The sequence below is a fragment of the Phymastichus coffea genome, unplaced genomic scaffold, assembly GCF_024137745.1.
Source record: "Phymastichus coffea isolate CEN01 unplaced genomic scaffold, Cenicafe_Pcof_1.1 PCOF00009, whole genome shotgun sequence".
Classification (NCBI taxonomy): Eukaryota; Metazoa; Arthropoda; class Insecta; order Hymenoptera; family Eulophidae; genus Phymastichus; species Phymastichus coffea.
In genome coordinates this window covers 9,390,231-9,412,927 of record NW_026706820.1, presented here as the reverse complement: position 1 = coordinate 9,412,927, position 22,697 = coordinate 9,390,231, and the positions used below count along the sequence as shown (strand labels likewise).

The following is a 22,697-nucleotide window of genomic DNA, read 5'->3' as shown; positions in this document are numbered from 1 at the left end:
GAAATAATTAGTAATCACATCATTTATAGTTTCGTTTATTTCGTTAATCTCATGTTAAATCATTATTGGTCATTCACCAGCCCCATTTCGTGGCATCTAATTTATTTTTGAGCCACGTTTTTGTATTTGATGATAAACTCGCCAGTAATGCTGTCGAGTTACTTCTTCAGTAGGTGGCTGTGCTTCGAGCTTTATATTATTTGCTTTAGTAGCTGCAACGTATTTTATATAAAGTAAGTCATCCAAAGTTGATTAATTTACAGATTTCCTATAAATAACACGTATTATTTTGATCCCATTGGCATAAAAAATTCCTCTATCTGCGTTTGGATCATAATATACTTTGGCTAGCTCTTAAAGATATGTATTAGTGGTAAAGCTTGCAACGAGCTTCAATTTCCCATGATTGTAGAAGCACGAAGTAGAATCACATCTGGTCATTGCGTGAATGAAAAGTATTGATTCTTTCGATGACGATTTTTCTAAATTTTTTGGACTAAAACTTCAGTAGTATAATTTTACTTGTTGTATTAGCTACGTGTATTAATATTGCTAACAAATTGATATCTTTGCCAATAACTATAACGTATCTATCTTGTGACGTACATAGACCAACGCCCGTATTGATAATCAACGTGTCAGCATCTTCTTCGGCAACTTCTGTTTGAATGCCTTGCTTTTCAAACTCTTTGTAAAGAATAGTTATTAATTTATCCTTGTTTTTCTTACTAGTCAAAAATTTATCTTGAGTCATCTTCAGTAACCCAAAACTTTGCTTCGCCATGTCATTCACTGCTTTAGTACCAATTTCGAAAGCTTTAAGGCAATTGATTGAGTCATCGCCAACAAGACCGGTAGGAATCGATATGAGCTTAGGAGGCTCGGGAAATGGATTATGATTTTTAAAAAACATATCCATTTTGTTCATATCATTGGTATCTCTGTTCACTTTAGCTTTGGATATGTCAACATATTGCTCCGACGTTTCGTAATGAATATTAGTGAAACTTTCTACCAGTGCTACCGACGAAAGAATGTATCTCATCAGAACACTGTCTGTTATTCCTCGACCTACTGGACCTCCTGATTTTTTAAATGGTTGCATTAACATTTGCTCGATCGTTATGTTTGACCATATGCTTGATCGAAACTTCTCTGTTCTGCGAATAGTGAAAAAAGCATCTTGCGTGAATTATTTATACTCGACGGGATCCATAATTTTTTCCAATTCAAGCATTTGCTGGATATATAAATGCAAATATTTCGTATACTACATGTGACCTGCTGTATGCAGATAAGGCAACATTGGTTGCGCAGACTGCAAATGAAAATCGCCCGTTGTTTCTGCCTCAACGAAATTTTTTAGAATTTCAACCATGTGAATAAACAGTATCTACAGTTCAGCTGTTGGTCCATTATTCTTCAATTTGTCTAATGTATCTTGAAACTTTATTAGAACAGCTTGGAATTATTCTCCGTGCAAAATACCATCCCTTATGTCTTTACCAACAGCATTCAAAACCTCATCTAACAATAATTTTTCATCGGAAGTGAATTCAACATTTTTGAATGTGACGTTTATTATAGTACTCTGAACGGTAATAAAGCCATGAAAGCAGCGAGCCCATGCTTTTCCAGTTAAAGCTTTTACTGCGGAATTTTCGGCGAAAATTTGGCAGAAAGCTTTTTTCAAGCCACTTACATACATGATTGTACCTACCGATCCTCCATACGACATAGTCATGTGTGATCCTCCTGATAGAAGAATTACTGAGCTTACTTTAATCTCTAATCCCGTCCCTTTAACAGAAGCTATTATTTCTTGAGTCTTGATAAATGAAGGTAGGTCTTGATAAAAGAAGGTATTTTTGCCCACGAGCTCTACATCGCGCGATCGCCTCTAATAAAACTGTCTAAATGGAATCGTAGTTTGTTATAGGGTTCATGAGAAACGGCAAAGGAATTATTTTTGATAATTGATACGGCTTCTCATTGGTATACAGCTCCATGTAACCGTTCCAGCCAATGGTTTCGCCTGGATTTATTTTTTATTCATACAACCATAGAAAGTCTTTTATAGTCAAAATCGGGTTAGCAGGTACACTTTATGTTCAATATTTAAATTTGTTAATCTAATGGTATTTAGATCTTCAACATCTTTTCTTTTTACAAATTGTTTGGGTGACAGCAAGTCAAAATTATTGCTGGTGCAAAACTAGGACTTTGTTTTTAATCTCGCTATTACTTTGTCGACTACAAGGTCTTTTGCTGGTGTTGCGCACATAATGCCGCTAGTTGCATGGAATATATTACGTTTATCTGGTGTATTTGTATTATGGTCCGCGTTGTCAAATATAATCTGTAGAAAACTGTTTTTTAATGAATATTGCTCTCTAGTTTGAGCAACACAATTTTCGAACCACAACGTTTCCCGGTAAAATTCACAGAATCCAAGATACGCCAGAGAACTAATCAAATTTCTTGATCCGTACTTTTTATGGAGAGATGTAGATAGTCCAAGCATGAGCAAAGATATAAATGCACGCGGTCTCATTGATGAAATTAAACGATGAGTAAACATTAAAACTCTGTTATTTCATTCTTTCGATTTTTTCTTGTGACTTTTTATTATGATTTCTAAAAATATTTTCAAACAATAAGGACACTGTTCGTCGATATAATCCAAAGAATAATGCAAAACTGGATACTCTATTTTATAGTATTTTGCACGCGTTTCGTTCAATATTATTTTTGCTGCACTTTTTACAATTTCTGTTTTCAACTCTTTAGAATCTTTTGTTTTACTTATTTGATCAAACCATATTTTTCTGAGAATTTGATTTTCAGCATTTATTGTTGGAATATTAGGATAGATCGGAACAACAAACACTTTTAATTAGATATATATAAATGAAATTATATAAATGCTTTATTCTAATAATACAACAGTTTCTAATTACAATAAAGTAAGTCTCAACTCAAAAGGTGAAAAATAGCAAAATGAATAAAAAATCTAGTTGTAGAGTTCTGCGTCGTAGCGAGGGTACAGTTGGAATGCAGCGCTAGTTAGGACGGCAGTGCAGCAAAGTGAATGTGGCGTGGTGAGCGCCCGCGCACATGCGCACAGTATTTCGAACACTCCCTCCACTGTACGCATATGCGCGTGAGCACAAGTAGCTCACTCAGACCCGTTGGTTTCCGCGTCTGCAAATAATCAAAGACATTCTCGAGCATAGTCAGTTATTAATTATATTATCTCTAAGAGCTCTAAAAAAAATCGAAAGGAAGAGGTTTTGTAAATATATCTGCTAAATTTTCTTTAGATGGTACCCAAACCAATTTAACTTTTCCTTCAGTTACGCACTGTTTAATGTAATCACCATGTACTTTAGATAATTTATTTTTAGTTCCTGTTTTCTCTCTATTCTCTAAATTAACAATTATTTCTTTAACCGAATCATCAAAATTCTTTAGTTTATGATTTCCCTCTTTTTGTGTGCAGCTGATTGAGGACTTATTATCGCATCTTATAATTATAGGGTACATAGTTTTTCCTAACATGTCTCTATGAGCCTTATCTAATGAGATCATTTCTTGACATGCTTCGCTCATTGCGTAATATTCAGCATGACAGGTCGAGAGATTGATTACACTTTGTTTGTGGCTTCTCCACATAACGGAGTCTCCGAATAGTCGTGCAACTATTCCACTTGTTAAAGATGAATCCGCATTGTCTCTAAAACTTGCATCTGTAAATACTTCTAAGTTTTCAGTGACTCCTCTGTATGTTAGTCCTAGATCAGAACTTCCTCTAAGATATCGCATGATCCTCTTTACATCAATCCAATCCTCTATGGTGGGATTTGATTGTTTTCTAGCTAGTAAGTTTACAGCAAATGCAATGTCAGGTCTTGTGACATTCGCAAGATACATTAAGCTACCTATTGCTTCCCTATAAGGAAATTCTGGTTTTCCCAGTTGTTCCGCTTTCTCCATATTTTTATTGTTTCTAGCTTTGACTTGTCTATTTATCATCGGTGTGTTTTGTGGTTTGTTTTCATTCATATTGAATCTCTCTAATATCTTTTCCGTATATCTGCTTTGACTTAACATTATTTGTTTAGCTTCTCTGTCTCTAGTGATTTGAATACTTAAGTATTCTTTGGGTTCTCCTAATTCTTTCATTTTAAATACAGAGCTTAAGTGTCTCTTAACTTCATTAATCTTGTTAGAGTTATTTCCTGCTAAAAGTATATCATCTACATATAAAATAAGTAATATCATTTCGCCATTCTTTCTGTATGTAAATAAACAGGGTTCATTTATATCTCTCTGTAAACCTAGTTTTTCTACCTGAGTTGAAAACCTTTGATTCCATTTCTTAGGACTTATTTTCAAACCGTATATAGCTTTATGTAATTTACAAACTTTATTTTCTTTCGTGTGTTTATCTAACATTACTCCATCTGGTATTTCCATGTATATTTCTTCCTCTAGTTCACCGTTTAAGAATGCAGTTTTCACATCCAGTTGACATACTTCAAGATCTAATTTATTGATTATAGCGAATGCAGCTCTGATTATTATAGACAGCCTAGATACAGGTGCATACGTTTCTCTTAGTTCGTATTCATTGGTATCTTTAAATCCTCTAACTACTAGCCTAGCTTTAAATGTTATTTTTCCTTCTGAATCAATTTTTCTTTTAAGTACCCATCTACTGTCTATTATGTTGGCTTTATTGCCTTTCTGATTCATCGAAGGTCTCTCTACTATACTCCATACATTATTTTCACGCATGGACTCTAATTCATCGTTTATTGCTTTAGACCAGTTCATTTTATCTTTAGTCTCCATAGCTTCTTTATAATTGGTTAGGTCAGAGTTTAGCGTAGCCATCAAACAATAACATTTTTTATCTTCTCCCAATACTTCGGTTTCATTATATTGAGTTATAAAGGCAAAACTGTTATCTACTAAATTAGCCTTTCCTTCTGACATGGCTTTGTAGTCTCGTTTTATCTTGCTACTTCGTTTAGGCTGCACTCTATTATGTTTTTCTGATATGTGATCAATTATTCTTTTTCTCTTGTTGGTTTTATTTGTTTCTAATTGTTTTCCTATGCATTCTGTGTCGTTTAATTGTTCTATGCTTTCCGAGTTACCCGTATTGAATACTATATAGTATATCCATGGTTTCCTCAGGTGTTTCTTTATCATTGTCATTTGGAATAGAGTTTGAATCCTTATTACATTCTCTAGTAATTTCTTCATGTTTATCAATATTTTTATAAGTTAATTTTTCCCGGAATTTCACATGTTTAGTTAGAATTAATTTTCCGGATTGAGGATGGCATAGTATATATCCTTTACTGGTTTGTCCTACTAAAATTCCTTTTATAGCCTTTTCGGATAATTTGTTTTCAGATGATGGTTTCTTTGCATAAGCTATACATCCAAAACGCCTGATCTTTTCTAAATGATTTTTCTTATTAGGGGATATCGTATTCAAAGGAGTTTTGAATTCTATAGACGAATTTGGAGTTCTATTATATACATCTACAGCTACTTCCAGGGCTAAGTTCCATAAAGATTTTGGTAGTCCTGAATCTATCATTATGGATCTTAATTTTTCTAATATAGGTCTGTTGAATCTTTCAGCAGTACCATTATAGGGAGGTGTATATGGATTCGAAAAATTTGACTCCGAATTTTCCTTTTTCATGACTTCTAGAAATTCTCCTCCTGTAAATTCCCTAGCGTTATCTGCTCTTATATAGCAAGCTCTCAAATTCTTACCTATCAGATTCCTCATGGTATTTAAATAGTTTTCTAAGCATTCTCCTGCTTCAGATTTGTTTGTTATTGCATACGTTTTGGCAAATTTCGAAAAGTCATTTATGAAAACTATTATATATTTCTTTCGACCGGGATAAGTAATTGTTTTAAATGGACCTATTATATCGGTGTGAGTTAGTTGAAGTGGATGATCGGCTCTAGTTCTTATTTCTTTAAAAGGTTGTTTACTCATTTTGGACATTGTGCATACTTCACAGTTCTTAATATTTTCATTAAATTTTACATTGCTAAGTTCTTTATTTATCTTTTGCAATTTTAATAGGTAATCATATGATGAGTGTCCTAGTCTTACATGCCACAACATCCCTTCATCTAACTCCTCTGAATATCTTTTCTCGAGTTTGAAAGACGTGAATAGATCATCCATTGGTTTTTCGTTCTTAAGGTCATCTAGTGAATAATTTTCGAAGTCTCTGTATTGGCTAAGTTTAGGTATAGATTCATTCGTAACTAACTCCCTCCCAACTTCTGAATCTATGTCTTTATTGTTTTCTGTTTCTACATTTTGTGGGTCTTTTGAAATATTTTCTAGCGTTATTAATCGTGCTCTACAATAATATTTATTGTATGTTTGTCTATCCGGGTTCTCTATTTTATTCTTTACTTCCAATTGTATAAGCCAGTTTGGTTTCTTATAGTACCCAGTTAGAAAAGTAGATCCGTCATTTTTATCGAATATTTTTAAATTTTTGTCATCTAGATATATACTAAATCCAGCATCGACAAATTTCCTAAGGGACATTAGATTTTCGGATATATCAGGGGCTGCTATAACATTGGATAGTCTAATGGTATGACCTTCATTATTTAAACTCTTTAGATATAAATCTCCTTTTCCGTCTATCTCGATATCAGCCGATTTGTTTTTGTTCGCACTCTTAATATAAGTTCCTGAACTTTTCTTAAAGTTTCGCAAGATGAACGCTTTATTTGTAGTATGTTCCGTGGCTCCGGAATCTAATAAGAAGGTTATTTTATTGTTTATTGTATCAATGTTATTCTTACCTTCAGTAAGTCCTACTGCAGCGTTCGCCAGTTTCTGTTTATTTTTGTCTCCACTTGGGTAGTAGGTTCTGCTTGCGCCACGTTTGCCTACTCTACCGTTATTGCGACCTCTAGGGTTACGATTTTTGTTATCTCTATTATTATCGTAATAACCTTTGCCTCTTTTACTATTACCGTTACCTCTATTATGTTTTCCCCTGTTACCTCTGTAATTAACTCTTCCTTTTGATTCTTTTGGCTCTCTATTGTTATTATTATTATTTGCAACATACTCTCCACCACGGTGCGACCCGTCTCCACGTGGACAGGTTCTGCCCGTGTGATCGGCAAAGTCCCTGCATATATAGCAGAACCACAGCCCGTACTGGATCAGCGGGCAAGAGTCAGAGACGTGATCGACATTGAATCGATCACATCTAAAACACTTGCCCCCACCGCTGGGACCAGCACCGGCCGTGGCTGCAGCACCCGGTCTAGCTACATTAGCGGAGGCTCCCTTCGCAATGCCGGAACTTCGTAGATCAGCTTCGAGCTGTCGGATGAAATTTTTCATTTCTTCAAAGTTCATTCCTCTACCTTTGGTCTGTTACGTAATTATATCCATTTCTCTGATCCGTGGATATGTATCTTTCACAGCTTTCATAAAGGCAGACGTTTTCTCTGCGTCAGTGAGAGGAATGGCTGTATCGCATAGTTCATATTCTCTAATAATTGAATCAAATTTATCTATGAATACTGAAACTTTATCCTTTTTATTTATTTTAATACTGTACAGCTCCTCTCTCACTTTAGCATCGTCTGTGTTTGCCTCTATTCTTTTGTGTTCTCTGATTTTCGTTAATATTTCTTTAGGGTCATTTATGTTAAGAATTATTTTGTGATAGTTTTCATCTAGATGATTTATTATAATGTCTCTAACTAGTCTGTTTCTTTTATCAACTTCGTCAACATCGAAAATTCTTTTGGGTCTAGTATTCGAATCTATCACATCTAATAATTCTTTTGCCGATAGTTCAGAGTTCAATCGATCCAACCATACATTTATATTAGCCTTGGACGTAAGGGTATAATCCCTTTTAAAAGATGCTTTGGATGTGGAGTTAGTACTCTCTATTGTTTTGGCTAATGCACCAAAGGTCTGGTTTATTTGATTACCAATATCGGTAGTAAGGTTGTTTCGGTTGATCTCTGGATACGTTGTATCAGGGTTAGTTACAATGTCTCGATCAGTTAACTCAGGAGCTCTAGTGTTATTATTATTAGATGTTGCATCGATATCAGGGTCTAAAATTCTTTCGATGGAGAACGGATGGTTTCCACCACTTGATGAAGGCGAGGAGGTTATCACGCTAGTATTAGTACGGACATCTTTATGTTTTGATCCTACCGTGAGTTTTTGGATCTCGAGTCGCTTTGACTCGAGTGAGGCGTCCAGTATGATTCTGGCTTCTTTGATGGCCTCGTTGATTTGAGGCCAGGCTTTGGCCTGCAGCTCGGCCACCTTTTCAGCGGAGGCCATTATGGACTCGAGTCGAGTGGCGAGGACAGCGTTGGGATCTTCCCTGGGCGGTGCGCAGGCCGAGCTAGCCCTTTGAGGAGGTCGAAGGGGCACTATCATGCGGGGGTTACGCGCCCTCGCACTGGTTGTTGCGGTGAGTCGTGAGGAGTTAGATGGGACGACGAACTCGGGGCCCCGGTCGTCTGTTGCCGTATCGGAAGCGGATGATGCAAAGCTTGACGACAATGCGTCACTAGTTGAGGGTGCTAAGGAACAATATCTCCATTTAAACATTCGGTACTTAACTCTGATTAATCGCGGATCCGCACTCTATTACTCTAGGATTGTTCGATAGCTATCAAAGCTCTAGAAATTATCATATTTGTTAATATTTATGTATATACCTGTCTCATCCGCCCCCGTCTCCTGACCGACGACGCGGTCCCCCTCCATTGCCTCCTCCATCTCCTGATTAGCCTCGCTGTTCATCTATAAATAAAAATTGACCGAATGTTTCTTCTAACTGTTTATAAAAAAGGCGGACTAACAATAGGCTTCTTTCTTATATCTGTCGGGTACATCCGACAAATACAGTTAGAAAGCCAACAATTAATTGTCCAATAAACCGGTACTGCTCCCGTGATCCCTCCTTTTCTATTGACCATACATAGCGTAAATTACTGGGGAGGGGCGATCGCTCACGTTTACAATACCAGGCTCATCACGCAATTAACCGTTAAAGTCGCAAGAGGTGTTGACTATACGTAGTGCAACAACCTCGACTTTATCAGGAGATATCACGAAATATATATACAAATTTTTGGCTCTTGATATCTCTAAAACGGTAAACTATTCTTCTAAGAATTTAAACTACTTTTAAAATTATAATTTGCAAGTACATATATAATTTAATATAATTATTATATATATATATGTATTAGTGTTATATTTATAAATATTAAATGTTGATATTATGTGTATTTAATTTTATTTTATATATGGTATTAGTTTTATTTTGATCTACATTAGCTTAATCGTAGTACATGTCATGTACGCAGGCAGTCCCATACCGGGTCACTGTCTGGTATTTGACAATTCACTCCAAAGTTGCAACAGACCTTAGGTTGTGTCACAAGTACCGTTGTGAACACACCTTAGTAGCGCGCGCGCTCACTACCTCTACTTTTTCCTTTTCCTCTAGCTGTTTGTTGCGCGCGCATTCTCTCTCGTTATACTATTCGTTTAGCGCATGCGCGATGCTACTCTTTTATCGCGCGCTTTCTTGTTGCCTCGTGTTTTAGCCGGGTGTCATGGCTTCGAGCCCTTTGTTCAACTGTCACTCATGATACCGACTTTCAATTGCGTTTAATTCACGAACAAAGCTATGTCACTCGCGAGAAATCTAATGTTACTGTTTCTCTGTATTTACGTTGTTACTTTTAACCTTGATCCGAGCTATGCCTTTACGCCACTGCACGATAAAAAACGCGACAGAAAAACCGCACTATTCTGCAATTTTATTCATGTCGTAAATTTACTCTAGAATTCCAGCCCTCTCTTATTAATTCGCTCTAATATATTATGCCGTTTCTTTTCTAATGATTACGCGCTCGATATTTTTATTAGTCTACGGCTGACTGAGTGATAAATAAAAAATATTTGTTCTTCGAATACTTTGCGTACTCGGAATGCGACACTTTCCGTGTGCTTATTAGCTCACTTTGCTTTTGTTTGTTATTTATCGCGAGCTCGTGTTGCTCAGGTGAATTCTTTTCAGCTCACATTAATAATTTTTAACATACCTCTATGATTTATAATTTTTGCTGCGCAGTGGAAGCGTGGCAGGGCCGATAACCTATTGGAATATTAGGATAGATCGGAACAACAAACACTTTTAATTAGATATATATAAATGAAATTATATAAATGCTTTATTCTAATAATACAACAGTCTCTAATTACAATAAAGTAAGTCTCAACTCAAAAGGTGAAAAATAGCAAAATGAATAAAAAATCTAGTTGTAGAGTTCTGCGTCGTAGCGAGGGTACAGTTGGAATGCAGCGCTAGTTAGGGCGGCAGTGCAGCAAAGTGAAGGTGGCGTGGTGAGCGCCCGTGCACATGCGCACAGTATTTCGAACATTTATGAAACAAAAATACACATCATTTTTGAAAGCATATGTTGATATATCGTCTTCAAAATAACTTTCCAACCGATTTCGATAATCAAATACTTTGTCCGATTTAGTAATATTGTTATATTCAATAATTAATTCCTTAACAGAATATTGACATTGATATGGATGTATCTCTAGGTAAAGAATGATAAACTCAATCAAATCTGTAGTTGTCTCGTCGGCTGTAAGATCAGGTATGTTTCTTTTTCTCAATATGTAAAATCTGTTAAAGCAACTACGATGATATTGCGCTCTGATAGCATGCAACTCTACATTTTCAATTGGTTTTTAGATCTGTTTATACCAGCTTTCATTAGCATTATTTATTATACGCTTATTTCTATCTTTCACTGTTGTAACAATATTCTGCCCTGTTTCTAATTTTTCAACAAAATGTACTTGAACTGACCCCTTATTAATACCTTTTCTTCGAAGATAATCTGTAAATTCGTCAGATGCATTATCACCGCGAAAAAAAAACAAACCTTCTAAAAGTCGAAATCTCAAGCTTCGGCACTATCTCAATGGAATTTCGCAATAGTATTTTGATGTGCTCTTAAAGCAGCGTCAATGGCTCGTTCCCTTTTATACGGATTTTGACAAGATGTGTGTACCTGCATGACACCTTCATTTTTCCAAATTTTTTCCAATTCGTTTTTTATCTTTCCGTTTTTTGCTTGCCTCTATTAATGACGCTATAGCTTCTTTCTGAACTGTTCCTATGGCTATCTCTCCAAAAGGTTAATCGCAAAGTAAACACAATGGCCCTCCTGATGGGTCATCCATTATTACACAAATAATAAATCTGAAAATTAATGTAACCCAATATTAGATCATGCAATTGCAGAATAGTTAAATATTTATTAGACAAAAAAAAAATTAATGTTATTTCAACTAGTTAAATGAGCTATTGTTGCCGTACCAAAAAATATTAAATTAATTATAGTTATTCGTCATATTGATAAAAAATAATATATAAAATTTGATATGGCTTGTTAAATAAACAGTTTATATTAAATATATGATTGAATAATGTCAAATAGCTTAACAAAAACTAAACCGTATGTAGTGATCTATTACTTACTTTCACTTATTCACAGGCAATGAGCAATAATGTCAATTGTAAACATCATATTGAATTTTCCGTACAAAATTAATAATCGCTGCAATCGTACTTATAACATTTACAGTAACAATTATAGCTTTTTGGTGAGACTACAATAGCAAGCAGTACACTCGTGAACAGAACAGCTACAACTGGTAAAAATGGCTGAAATATATTGGCGTCTATGGGTCCACACTGTCTTTGCGCATGCGTTTGGGCCCAAACTTAAAGATACCCTTGACAGAGTTAATATGGCATCTCGCGATCTCGCCTACTACACTAAGAGTTAGCCACACCAAGAAAGCCATCCCTATTGAAAAAATCCAGCTGGAAATCCAGGCTGGATTTCCACATGGATATCCAGGTAGATTTCCAGGTGGATTCATATGGATTCCATATGGATTTCATATGGATTTCCAGGCTGGATTTCCATATGGATTCCAGATGGATTTTTTTGAAAATCCAGGTGGATTTATCAATCTGGATTTGACGTGAAGTAAAATTTCAAATAATAAATAAATAACGTATTGGTTATCAGTATATAAAATTTTACTAATAGGTTCTATGGAGGATGAATTATAAAAAAAAAAAAAAAAAGTGTCTTGACCAAGGCTTGAACCCGGGATCTTTATATTATCAGACTTGTCCTTTACCACTTTGCTATCGATGACTGTTGGGATGCATTCGTTTTCTTTCCTATATCACGTGCAACTTGAAAGTTGCGAATAAGCCATATTTCTACTTATTGTATTGTTCATCTCTGATTATATGCATGAGTTTCAAATTAAGGACGTCGTCTGGTCCATTTCAAATAATGACAGAATTTACTGAAACTCAAACTGATCATCGTTTGAAGTCTTCTGTACTCACACCAGTTTTTTTGGGACATATAGTATAGTACTACATAAAGAGAAATATGATGTTTAACATGTGCTCTTATGAGACGGCATCGAAATTATGCGTAAAAAAATAAGTGCACTTATGGGGCAGTGTCAAAACTATAAGAAAAAAATGTAAGCTGCTAACGCCGAGACAGCGATGATGACTTAAGAGAGCCTTCTTATAATAAGGAAAAAAAAGTAAAAATAATGAGCGTTAGACTCGCAGGGTACTTCGGTTGTGGCTCTCGTGGTTTACCTGTCTGAGTTGTAGCGCTGTTACAGATTACGGTTTTCTTTCTAAAGGACAAAAATTAAAATAATAAGCCTAAAACTCGCAGGGTATAGGGTTAGAAAAGAAAAGCACTAATCTGAAACAACGCTACAACTAAGATAGGTCAAAATCGAGAGCCAAAATCCAAGTACCCTGAACCCTGCAAGTTTTACGCTACATATTTTTTCTCACGCTCCCGGTGAAATATAAAATTTTACGCTCGATATTCTTACACGCATTTTCTATTAAGAAAAAAAAAATAGAGCCGACGCTACACCTACGCCGGCTATTTCCGGGAGCCGATACCAAACTACCCTGGACCCGCCGAGTTTTACGCTCATAATTTTCTATTTTTTCCTGTAGAAAAAAAAACATTAATTTGAAACAACGCAACGACTCAGAGAGGTAAACCACGACAGTCATAACCCAAAAATCTTGTACCCTGCGAGTTTTACGCTCATGATTTTTACTTTTTTCTTAAAAAAAAATACTAATCTAAAACACCGCTGTAATTTAGACATGCAAACCACGAGAGCCAAAATCCAAGAACCCTGTACCCTGCGAGTTTGGTGCTCATATTTTTTTTATATTATACCTAATATTTCGTAAGTATATGTTATATTTTCTGTAGGTATTTCTATGAAAGCAAATAATTTTTGAATAAATAGAGCTAAATTTCTTAAAATTTTGTTGTTGATCTTGATCAACAATTAAAAGCCGAGATCAAATTCTTCAGAGTGAACAAAATTTGTTCAAGAAGAAAGAAAAACTCGTGTAAAAGTCTGGAGCATAAAACTCGGCGGGTCCAGGGTGGTTTGGTTTCGGCTCCCGGAAATAGCCGGCGTAGGTGTAGCGTCGGCTCTATTTTTTTTTTCTCAATGGAAAATGCGTGTAAGAATATCGAGCGTAAAATTTAATTTTTCACCGGGAGCGTGAGAAAAAATATGTAGCGTAAAACTTGCAGGGTTCAGGGTACTTGGATTTTGGCTCTTGAGTTTGACCTCTCTCTGTTGTAGCGTTATTTCGGATTAGTGTTTTTCTTTTCTAACCCTATACACTGCGAGTTTTAGGCTCATTATTTTAATTTTTTTCCTTTGGAAAGAAAACCGTAATCTGTAACAGCTCTACAACTCTGACAGGTAAACCACGAGAGCCTGCGAGAACCGAAGTACCCTGCGAGTCTAACGCTCATTATTTTTACTTTTTTTTCCTTATTTTAAGAAGGCTCTCTTAAGTCATCATCGCAGTCTCGGTGTTAGCAGCTTACCTTTTTTTCTTATAGTTTTGACGCTGCCCCATAAGTGCACTTATTTTTTTACGCATAATTTCGATGCCGTCTCATAAGAGCATATGTTAAACATCATATTTCTCTTTATGTAGTACTATACTATATGTCCCAAAAAACTGGTGTGAGTACAGAAGACTTCAAACTATGATCATTTTGAGTTTCAGTAAATTCTGTCATTATATGAAATGGACCAGACGACGTCCTTAATTTGAAACTCATGCAAATAATCAGAGATGAACAATACAATGAGTAGAAATATGGCTTATTCGCAACTTTTAAGTTGCACGTGATATAGGAAAGAAAGAGAATGCATCCCTACAGTCATCGATAGCAAAGTGGTAAAGGACAAGTCTGATAATATAAAGATCCCAGGTTCGAGCCTTGGTCAAGACACTTTTTTTTTTGTTGTTTTTTTTATAATTCATCCTCCATAGAATCTATTAGTAGAATTTTATACACTGATAACCAATACGTTATTTATTCATTTTTTGAAATTGTACTTCACGTCAAATCCACATTGATAAATCCACTTGGATTTCCAAAAAAATCCATCTGGAATCCATATGGAAATCTAGCTTGGAAATCCATATGAAATCCATATGGAATCCATATGAATCCACCTGGAAATCCACCTGGATATCCATATGGAAATCCAGGCTGGATTTCCAGCTGGATTTTTTCAATAGGGATTACTGTATCTTTACGTACATGATATTAAACGTACGTGTATTAATAAACTTTAAGGTATTTCTAAATTATAAATAAGATACATTATAACATAAAAAAATTATTTATAACAGAAGGAAAAAGATTTTTTAATTACGAAATACTTATAAAAATTTCAATAACAAATAATTATTTATTGTACCAATTGTTTACGCGAAAGGTAATATTTTGTCGAGTTACCCTAAGTTAAAAAAAATTATAAAAATCCATGCAGTAGTTACGGAAAAAATGGAAAAATTTCGCTCGGTTTCAATTTGAAGACGTGCTAACACTTTTTCTATAACTTGGTCGCAGGCTCCGGTGTCTCTCTCCCCACCATCGCGCCTTGCAGTCTGGTCCAGAGACGTGATCTCGCGTTGAACGGTAAATTAAAGGATAATGTAATGTTATTGATGGCATGAATTTTGTTCCGTAACTTTAACTTTCGCTTGAAACCTTCCCGAAAACCGCGTTTTGATAAGGTTATATTCAAACGTGTGGAATTTTTTTGTAAAAGAAATCCTATCTTCGCTCCTTCTACGCTTAGCAAGGTCATTTTTTTTTGTGAAGTTGACAAAAAATTCTAGCTATCCAAAAATATTCATCAATAACAATAACCTCGCTTACAACAAAAGATATTCCTCTTATTTATACGGTTATTTTTAGCATGTCCATCTGAGCTGTTTTTAAGTAATTTAAGATTGGAAAATGATCACGCACGTAAGCTTGAGTTAAACTAGAACGTCGAACGAAGAGAATGAGCCCTTGCTGATAGCTGTACGATACCCCCAATCGCAAGAAATTAGTTTTTAATTAAACTCCTTTTTTAATAATAATAGCTTTTGAACAAATAATTTTCAATATTTTTCTTTGAAATTTGGACCGTGATTTCATCTTCACAAAATGCTCGATTTAGGCTGTGTTTGAAATTTATATTTGACCAATTGTCAAACATATTAGTTAATTAAGAAATAGCTTATTTTAACAGTTTTTTTCAATAATTTAAACGCTATTTGTCCGATTTTTACGGTCGATCTCTCTTTTTGTAATGATTCTCAGCGCCGAAAAAGGTTATAAATTCCAATGCTTTACATCTAAAAGTTCAACTTCAAAAACGGGATAAACGTTTTCAGCACCTATTTTTTGCTAATTTGTTAACAATTGCTTACGATACCAATTACGTTATTCAAATTTCTATATAAAAAATAATGTACTTTTTAAATATATTATAATAGGGCAAATTTCTTGTGATAGTAAGCGATTCTTTTAACCTTTTAAGGTCGGGGATTTTTACGTTAAAATTTGACTTTTTTTTGCACAATATTTGTGCATAAAATGAAAGAATATGTCACGTGGAGTGCCTGACAAAATTGGTGGTCGATATATCGACCAGTCCCGTCCTTAAAAGGTTAAGATCTTAGGATTAAATATTGATATTTAGGCAAGATATTATCGTTTGAAGTTTGGATAAAAAAATACTTTAATATTTTTTTATTGGAAAACGTAATGCGAGCAAATTATTCGGCTATCATAGCTGAACCGAGCAAATTCGATTCTCTTGAAAATTATTTTTCTTTTTTATTTTGACTATTTTCTTGGGCTAATGTAGAGTCGGTCAACGCTGGTGCTTGGCCTGCTTCAGTATACACTCCATGTTTTCATGCTCGTTAGTATCGTAAATAGTTCAGCTTTGATCTAAACAGTGTTGACTAAGAATGTTGTTTAATTGAATTACTTGTTATTGTAGTATCAGATATTAAACTATAGAATGATTAAAGTCAAAGTCATCTTTGATATTCATTTTTAAAAAATATTGCAAGGACGTTACCGAATTTATTGATATTTCTAAGTGTAGTTTAAGGTACAATGAAAGATACAACCAACGAATATAGCGTTGAGACAACTATGAACTACAAATGGAAGAAACTAGCAGCAGTGCAGGCAGCTGTATTATTAGGCGTTTTCTGTCAGTTTTTTGGATTTGGGTCTGTGGCATGTAATAGGCCACCAGGCGCTCACGCAGGTCACGCGTATTTTGAACAGCCCTGCTGTGGAAGAAGCCATCTCAGACATCACAAAGGTTGGTTTGTTTATGATGATGTGAACATTGCAATATATTTTAATTATTATTTGTCATTCACCTTACAATTAAAATTATGAAGTACCTTAATTTAATTGTTTATACGTTAATACTACAAATAGCAAATTTTTGAAATATTTCATAAAAGGATCAAAGATATTTGCTAATTACCGTTTTTAAATTTTCTTTCGAATATGTTATTCATAAAAGTAGAAGAAACATTTACATTCCTCAATATTAATAAGATTTGTACTACTTTCCAGTAAATATGACTTTGAGTTATAAAGTAAAGATTAAATGTACGTATTTATAATCATTTTGCTGGATATTTTAACAAATGAGAAAACAGGAGAGTAATAGATTATCTAGATTGACAGCTTTATGTATATAAATAAAAGTTTTTGTTTTCTATACAGTATTTTGAATATCTCTTGACAAATAGAACATTATGTTTGTTTATTCTAAAAATAGTTATTGCAGATCTAGAATTTTTTATTTTTCAAACTAATCAGGAAGCAAATATTCTCTTAAAAAATCACATAAGATCATCTAACTAATTTATTTATTTTTTCACTATGAGTTTTCCTTTTATTCATATTTCCTATATAATGTTCAAAATAGCACTATTTTGTTTGATATCTATATATTACATATTTTCGTTAATATTGAAACTCTAATTATCTATTGAACACATACATACACACACACATGATAAGGGCTCCACTGTTTTTATCAAAGCAATACTTTTTAATATGTCTATCTTAATTTATTTTAGTACAATCCATAGCCTTGACAATGCAACAAGCATTTTGGTTTTCTTTTTTTTTTATTCAAATAATTAAAAAAATTATATTTATTATAATTATATATTGAATAGTTATGAAGTTTCGGGTATGGTTTAATTACATACACTTGAAGTTTCCAATGTTCGAATTGAATGAAAATATAAAAAATAGAAATATAAATATATAGTAATAATTATCACTTCTAGAGAACGCTATAGTGGCGTATGTCATGTAACTAAGTTGATATATCGATTACACCCCTTACAATTACCCTTACAGTTGTCCATACATACCATGCTACACATACTTATAAAATCACTAGTAGTACTTTTTTATTAGACAAGGATTAATTAATGAGAGGGACTGTTTCATAAAGTATATTAATATAGAAACGTGCGAAAAAAGTTTAACCGATAATCAACCCTTAGTCTCACCCCCACAGCCATCTATTTAGTAAAAATCCAAAAATTTAGTTATTTTATGATGGATTGTTATTAGACAAAATTATTAACTAAAAGTCGTGTATATATAAAGGATATCGATATATAGATGTGCGAAAAAAGTTTAAGCGATCGTCCACCCTTAGTTTCATCTCCATGGCCTTATATACAATGGAAACTCGTGAAATTTAGAAGTTATTTCATTCTGGTTTGTTATTAGACAAATATTTTTAATTAAAAGCGGTATGACTATTAAAGATGTCGATACATAGATGTGCGAAAAAAGATTGAGCGAAAAAAGTTTTAACTTGTAAATTTTACACATTGACATTGTATATAAGGCCGTGGGGGTGAAACTAAGAGTGGACGATCGCTTAAACTTTTTTCGCACATCTATATATGGATGTACTTAATATTCATACCGCTTTTAATTAAAAATATTTATTTAATAACAAACTAGAATGAAATAACTTCTAAATTTCACGAATTAGATAAAGCGCTTGATGAACTAGCAGAATATGTAAGAGTATTTTAGAGGTTTTAGTTGTAGTATTCGGTATTTTTTTTTTTGTCGAATGTTTGTTTTGTGTCATATTCAACAATTGAAATTAGATTTGAACTATTATTTCACAAGTTCATATTTTTTGATAGTCGAGTTCAAGATAGTTTTAAAGTAAAGTATGTGACAAAAAGAGGAACCTTCTTAATTACATCCCCCGAACACCCCTCGTCACCGTACGCATAAATCATACAATTGGCCCAATAAGTTTTAGACTCCGCAGTATTATTTGGTGAAAATTTTGAATTGAACGATTGTTTTCTCAACGCTACTGCCAGGATGATGATACGAAACAATTTTTATTCATTGAGTCACCTTCAAATTACCCCAACGGAGCACTCATCATAAACTATAACAAATAAAATTTTTTAATCGTATATTTTTATATGGCAAACATTTTTATATAAAAAACAGTTTATATTAAAGAAATCGGTAGTGAAAATAATTTAAAAAATGTTCACCTTCCGGAAAACCTTACAACTACCCAACCCCTATTAAGAACAGCACATTGTCAATACTCTGCAAGAACCAAACGTGAGATTTCAGTTTGGATAGAATATTAGGCAAAACATTTCGACTAAATAATTGATTTTGAAAATATAAAACGTGCAAGATACAAAGAATAAATTTCGCTTGTCGGAACGCTCTTCATCCACTCCTAATGAGACTCATTACATCAACACTTCCTGGGCGTTGATTTCATGTTTTACTTTGCCGTAGCTAATTAGGCAAAAATCTTGAGTTCATTAACAGTTAACATTAACAGTATTATTGAAAAGTCTTCAATGATCTCTTAAAAAAGATATTACTAATCCAAACATTCATCGTCTTCACCTTGCGTGCACGTTTTATTCAATGTTATTTATAGTATGAATCAATTAAATTTAATATACAGGGTGACCCATTTTAATCTATGGACCCGAATTACTTCTAAACCAATGCAAAAAAATGTTTCAGACAAAAGTTGGTCAAGACAAAGGGGGCCATTTGACGGTACCATTAGTTTTGACCTTGAAGTTAATTTTGAAGGTCATTTCAAGGTCAAGATGGTTTTTTCAAATGGGAACCCCTATTTTTGAGTGCGGGTTTGGGAAGAGCGGAAAATTTTAAATCAAAATTGTCTTATGCAAAAATTGTTTTTGTGACCTTGGAAAGGTAAAAAATGAAGGTCAAATGTCTGAAAAAACTATTATTCGTACTTTTTCTAAAATGACGTGGTTTTCTTGGTAATATTACCGTTCATAATGCTTGTGAAAGATCAATAAATTCTAAGGGTGTTAATTACTTTGATTAGCTTGACCTTGGCATCAATTTTCAAGGTTATTTGAAGGTCATAACGCATTTTTTGATTGGTAAACCATATTTTTGACTGCAGTCCCTGTTTTATGATATTAGGTCCTAAAAGAATGTTACTTCTTACATGATGATAGAGATTTCTTAGTTTTTTAACCTAATCTTAAGAAGGTCATATCAAGGTCAGTTTAGGAATCTTTGTTTGATTGCTGATTCTTCTTCAGACATGAGAGACAAGGAACTCACGATAATCTAGCACCCGAAAGGAAACAGAACTTACTACGTCCACGTCGTTGTTTCCGGGTAACGCTAAAAGTAAGATAAAAGAACTTTTGTTTTGCTTTTCTTGTATTACAAAAAGCCACTCATGTCTGAAGAAGAATCAGCAATCAAACAAAGGTTCCTAAATTTACCTTGATATGATCTTCTTAAAGTTAGGTTAAAAAACTAAGAAATCTCTGTCATCATGTAAGAAGTTACATTGTTTTAGGACCTAATATCATAAAACAGGGACTGCAGTCAAAAATATGGTTTACCAATAAAAAATGCGTTATAACCTTCAAATAACCTTGAAAATTGATGCCAAGGTCAAGCTAATCAAAGTAATTAACACCCTTAGAATTTATTGATCTTTCACAAGCATTATGGACGGTAATATTACCAAGAAAACCACGTCATTTTAGAAAAAGTACGAATAATCGTTTTTTCAGACATTTGACCTTCATTTTTGACCTTCCCAAGGTCACAAAAACAATTTTTGCATAAGACAATTTTGATTTAAAATTTTCCGCTCTTCCCAAACCCGCACTCAAAAATAGGGGTTCCCATTTGAAAAAACCATCTTGACCTTGAAATGACCTTCAAAATTAACTTCAAGGTCAAAACTAATGGTACCGTCAAATGGCCCCCTTTGTTCTGACCAACTTTTGTCTGAAACATTTTTTGCAGATGTCGTGGTTTAGAATCAATTCGGGTCCATAGATTAAAATGGGTCACCCTGTATATTTCTTATATATGATACTTGAATAATAGGTTTTTTAGTTGATTCGTCAAGCTTTGACCAATTGGCTTCTTTTTTGAACACTTGCGTTCTACTAGGGTATGTATATACGAGGTCTGTCCGGAAAGTATCGGGCCTACGTTTATATCTTCGCGCCATAGTGTTCGAGCGACCTCTACCGGACAGAAACGTCAACAGTAAAGTCTCACGAATCTATTGGTTACTTACTGACATCTGCCGGACGTATAGTTCATGCGCAGCGTGTCCTTGTTTACAGTGCCTTTTTCGCGTTCGTCGGATTTTGATATTGTCAAAAATGACTGAAAAACAAGATCAACGAATTTGCATCCAATTTTGCTTTTAACTCGGAAAAACGAGTTCGGAAACTATTGAAATGATGCAAAAGCCCTTCGGAAGTGAGTGTATGAGCAAAACACGAATAAAAGAGTGGTATAAACGGTTCAAGGATGGTCGCACTTTTGTCGATAATGATTCTCGTTCCGGCCAAACTTCAACGACAAAAACCGCAGATAATATTGAGCGGGTATGACTTGCAATCGAACAATATCGTCGTATGACTGTGCGAGAACTAGAAGAAGACCTTGGGATACCAAAAACTATCATTTCAGAAATTTTAACCGAAAATTTAGGAATGAAACACGTGTGTGCGGAATTCATCCCAAAATTGCTCACAGCAGAGCAGAAGAACATTCGCTTAGAAATCGCTCTGGACAATCTGGAAATGGTCAATAATGGTGATAATGTGCTTAGAAAAGTTATTACAGATGATGAATCAGGGGTTTATGGTCATGATCCTGAAACAAAACAACAATCTTCACAGTGGAAGCATTCTGAATCACCAAGACCAAAAAAAGCTCGTCAAAGTCGGAGCAATGTTAAGTCAATGTTGATTGTTTTTTTCGATTGTGAAGGTGTTGTACATCACGAATATGCGCCAACAGGTCAGACAATCAATAAAGAATACGACGTTCAAATTTGGAAACGTTTGCGTGATGCAGTAAGAAGAAAACGGCCGCACTATTGGGAAAGTGGACTGGTTTCTCCATCACGATAATGCGCCAGCGCATTCTTCCAATCTTGTACATCAGTTTTTGAGCAAACACAATATTGCATTTCTTCGACAACCTCCATTCAGTCCCGACATAGCCCCTTGTCACGTTTGCTGTTTCCAAAACTAAAAAAACCACTCAAAGGACACCGATTCGATGACAAAACAACGGTTGAAAACAATGCGACGAGTGTACTTACGGCTATCCCTAAAAGTGAGTTCCAGGACTGTTTTGAAAAATGGAAACATCGATGGAACCGTGTTATTCAATCAAGTGGGGATTACTTTGAAGGATGCCAGCCACCAGATGATACAAAATAACGCTAGCACGAAAATATAAAGGTAGGCCCGATACTTTCCGGACAGACCTCGTGCATGCTGTTTCTGTATTTAACTAATTTTAATCTGGAAAACTAAGATCGTATTTTTTTTAAAAGCTTAAAAATCGATATTATATATGTTATTTGAATTATCTAAACTTAATTAATTAATAATATGAAAGTAATTGTTTTAAACAGTAATATGTATTGCAACGAGGTCAGAAATTATCTTGCACTCTAAATATACGATAGGAAATCAGATATTTATTTAAAATATGATAACTAATTATAATTAGATTGTATCGACTTTGAAAAGTTGTGAATAAAATATATGATTCGGATTTATTATTTAAAATTGTACAAT

At 34.3% G+C, this 22,697-nt stretch overlaps 1 protein-coding gene across 2 annotated transcripts in view; it reads left to right on the top strand.

The window, feature by feature from the left end:
* Positions 1 to 16,469: 16,469 nt before the first annotated feature.
* The window catches only part of LOC131670744 (semaphorin-2A), a 545,588-nt gene continuing 539,360 nt past the window's right edge, over positions 16,470 to 22,697 (top strand). For both annotated transcript variants that reach the window (XM_058946635.1, XM_058946626.1), the window contains exon 1: positions 16,470 to 16,867. In XM_058946635.1, the coding sequence (XP_058802618.1) occupies positions 16,654 to 16,867 (214 nt within the window). In that variant the 5' untranslated portion in view covers positions 16,470 to 16,653. The remainder of the gene's footprint in view (positions 16,868 to 22,697) is intronic.